Source organism: Gavialis gangeticus, unplaced genomic scaffold, assembly GCF_001723915.1.
Source record: "Gavialis gangeticus isolate Ggan-Ray unplaced genomic scaffold, GavGan_comp1, whole genome shotgun sequence".
NCBI classification, from domain to species: Eukaryota; Metazoa; Chordata; order Crocodylia; family Gavialidae; genus Gavialis; species Gavialis gangeticus.
The window spans coordinates 30,412,812-30,419,713 of NW_017728997.1; the positions used below are offsets into that span (position 1 = coordinate 30,412,812).

Here is a 6,902-nt window from a genome sequence, read left to right on the forward strand (position 1 = left end):
AACCTATATTTTGTAGGTCAAAGATGGAGCACAGCTAGTGCTTACCTTCACCCCGCCATATCACGCCCAAACTTGTCAGCCAAACCCAGAACCCTGGTAACGAAAATTTTGTTTCAAGGGACCAAAGCTGTAGGGGTTGAGTATATCGAAAATGGGCAAACAAAAAAGGTAAGAATTTTTATTTCCTTGCCTGAAAGAAATTGGTGAAAGCAAAATAAGTCTTTACGGACAATACATCACAATTTCACTTTTACAGTATTTTTAGGCTGAAGTCACTATCCATCTCTAGAGTATGATTCTCTTTTTAGCGATTTTAGGGAGCATACTCTTTCCTTTGTATCAGCTTGCATTATTATCAGTACTGAAAGAGGGAGTGGATTAAAGCAGTAACACCTAACCTTCTGGCCCTGTGGGCTAGATTAGTGGCACAAGGTCAACCTGTGGGCCAGACCCCATACAGGTGAGTGTGATCCAGTGTGCTGGCTCAGCTGTGCATGCTTGGATCTGGGTGGATGGTAGTGCATAGGGCCACATTATCCTGCCTGGGGAGCTCCCTGTGGGTCTGGAAATTTGACAGTAGGGGATGCTCCTGCCCACAGCAAGGGGTCTGACTAGAAGATCTAAAAAGTCTCTTTCAACCCTACATCTATGAATCTATGAATGCTGCCACTGGAGCCGGGAGCCCTAGCCTTGGAGAGGCGTGATGTATAGTCCCAGCGGGAGTGGTACCGAGAGCGCTAGAAGGCAGGGAAAGGAACCCTTAAAAAAGACTTTCAACCCAAAGAAGGCCATATGGGAGACCTTGAGGAGACAAACACAGGGTGTGAGATGTATGGCCAAGAGGGGCAGAAACAAGGTTGAGCCTGGGAACCTGGTAACCTGGGACTAGACAAAACCGAGAAGCAGGTGAGGCCAGATAATAGTACTGAGTGCACTCAGAACTGATGCATGATGCGTGACATGGATGGAGCATGGGTGTGTCTGTTGGGGTGGAAGGAGACCACAAATTTAGCCCTTATGGCTCATAGAGTGCAGTGGGAGTGAACCATGAGGAAGAAAGAGAGCACCTAGGCTCACCAGTTTCTGAAGGCAGCCTCCCTTCTTCCAATTTTACAACAAGATGTAGCAGACAAGGGACCAGAGTTGGACCTTAGGAGGCGAGGGCAAGAGCCAGGTAGGGTTGAGGCAACCACAAGGGGGTGTTACGACAATACCTGGTGCCTCACAATGTGCACTACTTCATGGCAGCTTGGTCCATGGATTTGTGAGCTTAATCCAACTGTGGAACAGGTGTTCGCAGCAATCCTAGCAAGGGGTTTCCATGCCAGCAGTCAGCAGAGACACTAAAAACTGAACGGGATCCAAACAAAAATATCTATTGACAATAAGTAATTGTTCCTCTAGGTCAAGCTGGAGGTACATTAGCAAATCAATGTAGGGAAGCTTATATTGACATTGCCTCAATTTGGGTGGTCTGAAGATAAACAAAAAACTTCAGCCCCTGCTGCCCTCAGTCTCTCACCTTTCATAAACAGTAAAATTTCTCAGGTAACCTTTTCTTTGAATATTTTCTGATTACTGAGCATCTAACAAGGAAATTCCTTAAGAATTCAGATATTATTTTATAATTCCACAATAATAGTTTAGTAACAGTGAAATATTGTAATAAGAATATATGTTAACAGTGGAGAGCACAAATACTGACAGTGAAGTACACTGCACCCACAGGACTCAGTATGTGTGAAGGAACATCTGATAAGTGTTAAAAGATAATATAAACAAGCTGGTCTTTTATCTCCTAATATGTAGAATGTCTGTTCTTTTCTGAATCAATTAGAATGACTCTTTCCATTAATGACGTATTGCAAAAATTATACAATGGGAGTTGTGTGTCTAAAGGAAGACATTGGTAAGAGAAAGTACGTTGCATTACTTTGCATATTTTTTCATTATTACAGTGTGTTTGGAGAGTAGGGTGATAGGACAAGTGTAGTCCTGCTGATGTTGGCTTTCAAAATAGTGTACTAAATTTGGAGCATCAAGTTTACCAGCTATAGAAATTGGTATAGTTAAGTTGGGCCAGTTTGAACAAATGCAGCTGAGGGGCTCTATGAGCCTGGATTCTGCTCCTATCTGCCACTGACTTCTTGGGTGATATTGGATGAATCATTTTGATCTTTTCTTCCTCAGTTCAGCATCTCTAAAATAAGAGCTACTAAAGATTATTACATATATTTGTAAAAGTCTTTTAGCTTTCCAGACAGAGAGTGCATCAACATGAGATGCTACATTGCCCTAGTGGTGAGCTACATTTCTGTAGTTCATTGCTATGCTGAGGTAGGGTCGGTGTGTGCGAACCATGACACTGATGCTACTGCGCAGTAGCATGGGACAAAACTCTAGCATGGGAAAAACCCCATAGTGTTAGGACTGCTTAGCAATGCCAGTTATTGCCCAGTCATTTAGTACTTGCTTAAGTAACAATTTTGCATTCCGGTGTGGTAACAACTATGCAGTCTGGTACATGTAGATGTGCAGTCCTGCACATGTGTAGATGTGCCCAGAATGTGGTAAGTAGCTCAAGTAATTATTTTTCTCCGTCTTTCTGCCTGGACTGTTAATGTATTAGGGACAAACATGCTGCTCAGTACTTTTTCATTCTTCTGCAAAGAGAACTCAGATTTCTGTTATTCTCTGACATTGTTTTCTACTGTTTCTAATTTCAGAGCAGGAAATCTAGGAAACTGCATCCATTTATTAAAGTTATAACAGGTGGGGTCTGTGTGACAATATTAGAGTTCAACTTTTAGTTTTATTCTGCTAGAACTTAAAGCTCACAGAAGTATGTAAATACTCTATTTTCTTGCATACAACTTGCACCTTTCCCCCCAAAACCAGCTGCTGGAAATTAGAATGTGCATTATTTGTGAGAAACGCAGTAAGAGTAAATTTTGCCACTTAGTGGGTGAAACCAAAAGTAAAATCTGCTAGGATCCACAGGGAACAGAATAATGATCAGGCTTGAATTCCTGGATGCTGTAGCTGTGATACTTACTACGAAGAAAAATCTTTTTTCCTTCATTCTGCATTTCAAACCTGAGGTGTGCACTGTATTCCAGGATATGGTGTGTGTGAGAAAATATGGTATGTACTCTGGTATTTATGATGACTTCTTAGGAAAATGGCCTGTTAACATGTTTTTTTCTTCTGTCTTTCTGGTAGATATAAAAAACTTCACAGGTCTTTACCTCCCTCTTAATATTAGAAATTTAGTTCATTCGTACTTAGTTTTTTTCATGGGGAATTCTATGGAAGACAGGACAGGAAAACTTGAAGTTAAATAACATTGGAGAAATATGCAGGGGTGTGGCAGGGCATCTGCAGCACCTGCCACTTTAAGGTTTCTAGTTGGCAGTGGAGCAGCCGGCAGGTGAGTGCTAGTCTCATCAAAGCTAGCACATGACCCTGGGAGGACCCTGGGACTGACTGAGGGGGTAGAACAGACTCCATTTTAACCCAGGCCCTTAGAGAGTAGCAACAGTCTGAGCTGGGCAGGCAAGGAGGTAACATCAGGCTGAGCTGCTCTTAGAACATCTTGGAGGTAAGTGCTGGAGCTATGGGGATGGTTTGGAGGTTCCTGGTCCTGGGTATGACCTAAAACTGCACCCTGCCAGGGAAGGGTGGCTTGGTGGGACTTCCTCTGGCAAGGAAGCCCCCAGGAAATGCCAGGTCAGTTACCTCCCTGGTGAAAGGCAAGGAGGGGCACCTGAAAACCCCAACCCCTACCTATGGACAGGTTGCCAACAAGGGAAGGGACCATGGTCAGGCAAGCCCAGAGGGGGACACCTGAGCCCTGTATAGTGGGGCCACCTGAGTCCCACAGGGTGCAAGACCCCAAGTGGCCTAGAGGGGCTGAGCGAATGAAGTGGCCCAGAGTGGGGCTGAGTGTGGCTCTAGTGAGGGAGCAAAAGGCCCAGTGAGGGGCTGAGTGTATAGAGTGGCCCAGGGAGGTGGCCAAAATGTAAGTGGCCCAGTTGAAGGCGGTAGAATGAGTGGCCCTAGTGAGGGGCAAAATACTGAAATGGGACTACAGAAATACCGGATGCATCAATATGGAAGTACTGGGTATGCCAATATAGAATACTGGATAAAGGCTGGAAACCCTGGTGTGTGCCACCTAACTGGAGGCCGGGTGCTAGGCCAGATATGGAAGGCCCGGTGTGTGCACCAGAAGGGAGGCCAGGTGCTAGGCCAAGAAATATCTGTGAGGCATGGGACACATATAAGGAGAGGATGGAGCGTGTACTAAGGGCCCTTGGCATCAGGAGGGCAAGCAAGGGGCAGCCTCCTGCCTTAGAAACAGCAGTCATACTGTTTTTCATCAAGGCATGGCAGGTGAACGAGGCGGAGGTTTAGCCTTGAACAGGCGGGCAGCCAGCATTGAGACCCAACCGTAAAAGCCAGCTGGTTTCAAGGGGAAACTAGATTACATTGAAATCAGAAGAGAATTTTTTAGATTATTTAAAAATTATGTGTGTTTTTTAATTTAACACCTACTTAATTCCAACACTTAGAGTAGGGGGAAAATTTCATTGTTAAAGATTCACTGGCATGATTCAGAACTCAATAAAGACACTGGAAAGATTCCTATTCACACCACTGGACATTGGATCAAGCCCTAAGAAGTCACTGAGTAAAATCAGGAAAGATCTGGGCAGTCCTGCCATTTCTGAGATGCAAAAAAAAAATAGGCAGAAAAGATGTTGTATCTTCTAAATTAACAACAACAATAAAAGGGAACCAAGTCAATATTTTTTCTTCTGCAAGTTATCTTTCTGTGCAATATATGACTATATAGAATGTGACATATAAGCTGTGAATAAGTGAAGGATTTGCCTTGGGTACTTGTATGATTTGAACTAATGACCCGGAGTAAATGTTGGGAGTACACATTTAAGAATAGCATTATGTAAATCAGCCACATTTTTACTTGGAAATAAAATGAGGACACATTTCTAAGACATGACTCACTAAAGATTCTCTGGAAGTATTTCTGTTTACATTGTGCAACATGCTTTAAAGATTTCACAATATGGTACAAAATATAACTTTAGGTATTGATTCAGCAGATCTGAATACTTAATGGATTATTTCTATTATATCACACCATGTCCAAGGGAGAAGAATATTAACAGGGAATAAAATGTCAGAGTTGGGTGTACCTTCACTAACAGCAGGTGATTTAGGAGAAAACAGTTAATTAAAATCAAAAATACTTTCTAAGTTTTCTCTTATTTTACCATAAACAAACTTACCAACCATAATTTTCCTGAGGATGGACAAAGAGATAGGAACGCTCCAAATAAATCCCACTGAAGCTAGTAGCAACCAGATATTATAACTGCATCATGGCTGTTTTGTCCACATGGAATGGGCTTTGTGATCTCAGTCCATTGTCTTCAGAATAGGTGCTTCATCACAGAAATCGTAGCAAGAGGTGCTGCCTGTAGTGAACCCTTCAAAAGGAGACAGTACTATAAAAAATAAATGGTACTTGCTATACTGGTATGTGATCACTCAGTGCCATTTCTAAACTTAAAGCAAGTGGCCACAGCCTAAATTCTATACAAATTAACAGTAGATTTTAAGTTTTAGCATTAACAGATAAGCAATGGAAAAGTTGCCACCTTGAGCTTTCTTTCATTGATTGTACTTGGCAAGATGTTAAAATGATGAAGGGAACTCTAAAGGTATATTATTTGCAAGTTGCTCATCATATGCTTAGCCATAGTTGACACGTGTTGGGATAAAAAGAGAACAGGGTGCTGTTCCTTCTGCAGCGCTTTATAGCTCTAAACGGCAAATGTTTAAAACTAAATGATAACGCTTTCTTGGTAATATTTAGGAAAGACACTGTCAACCAACTCTTCAGCGTATATAGTGCCTTATCAGGCCATGAAATCTCTCAAACCAAAGGACAAGATCCTTCCTTTGGTATAATGAGCACTTAAGAGTGTGGAATGAAGACAGCTGCATGTGATTTAGGGCAGCTGAATAGAAAACTGCTGTCATGTTCCTTTAAAAAATCCTGGGCTCCCCCATATCATCTACTGTCAAAGGCAGCATTTATAACGTTATATGGAGATCAGTCCACTAGGGCAGTGGTATCCGAACTTTTTTGATCGCACACCCCTATCAGTAAAAAATTTTTGAGCACGCACCCCCAATATATGTATATTTATATAACTATAAATAGAAGTTCTAATATTTTCTTCCTGCATCCCAATGGATCGTCTTGCCCACCCCTTGGGGTGGGCGTACCCCACTTTGGAGACCACTGCACTAGGGCACAGCACATAGTTTGCTGTTGAACACATTAGTGACTTTTCTCATCTAACAGAGAGCTTTGAGCTTGAGTTCTTTAAATGATTCTCAACCATGGTGCTCTGGCACCCTGTGGTGCTGTGAGATCATTTTAAGGGTTCTGCAGAACTTTAGCACTGTCATGTGTGCTAAAGACTGAACTTTAGCACTGTCATGTGTGCTAAACACCTACAAGTGAGTCTCAAGATAAGGCCAGAGATTTCAAATAGGATTGTATTGTACCTAAACCATTTTTAACCTATTGCAATCTCTTTGAGTTCTTTGCAACAGAGGAGTTGCTCTACTATTTTTTCTGTAGTCAAAAAATGTGTGGAAGTTGAGAGCTAATATTTTGTGAGGGGTGCCTTGAGTCTAAAAAGGTTGAAAATCTCTTGTCTAGTAGCTACAATGAGGAGGAAGATGAATGGCTACAGTAGTAAGGGAGTAGCAGCTTCCTAAATCACATGGCACAGTAAGAGTTAGATCTAAAGCTGCAATGCTAATCTGTGTAAATGAAAGCAAGAACATTTAGAATCTTT

General features: G+C 42.1%; 1 protein-coding gene across 1 annotated transcript in view; it reads left to right on the top strand.

Annotated features, from left to right (window-relative positions):
- CHDH (choline dehydrogenase) overlaps positions 1–6,902 on the top strand; it is a 42,210-nt gene that overhangs the window by 8,020 nt on the left and 27,288 nt on the right. The window contains exon 2 of the mRNA XM_019505012.1: positions 17–168. Coding sequence (XP_019360557.1) covers positions 17–168 — 152 coding nt within the window. The remainder of the gene's footprint in view (positions 1–16; positions 169–6,902) is intronic.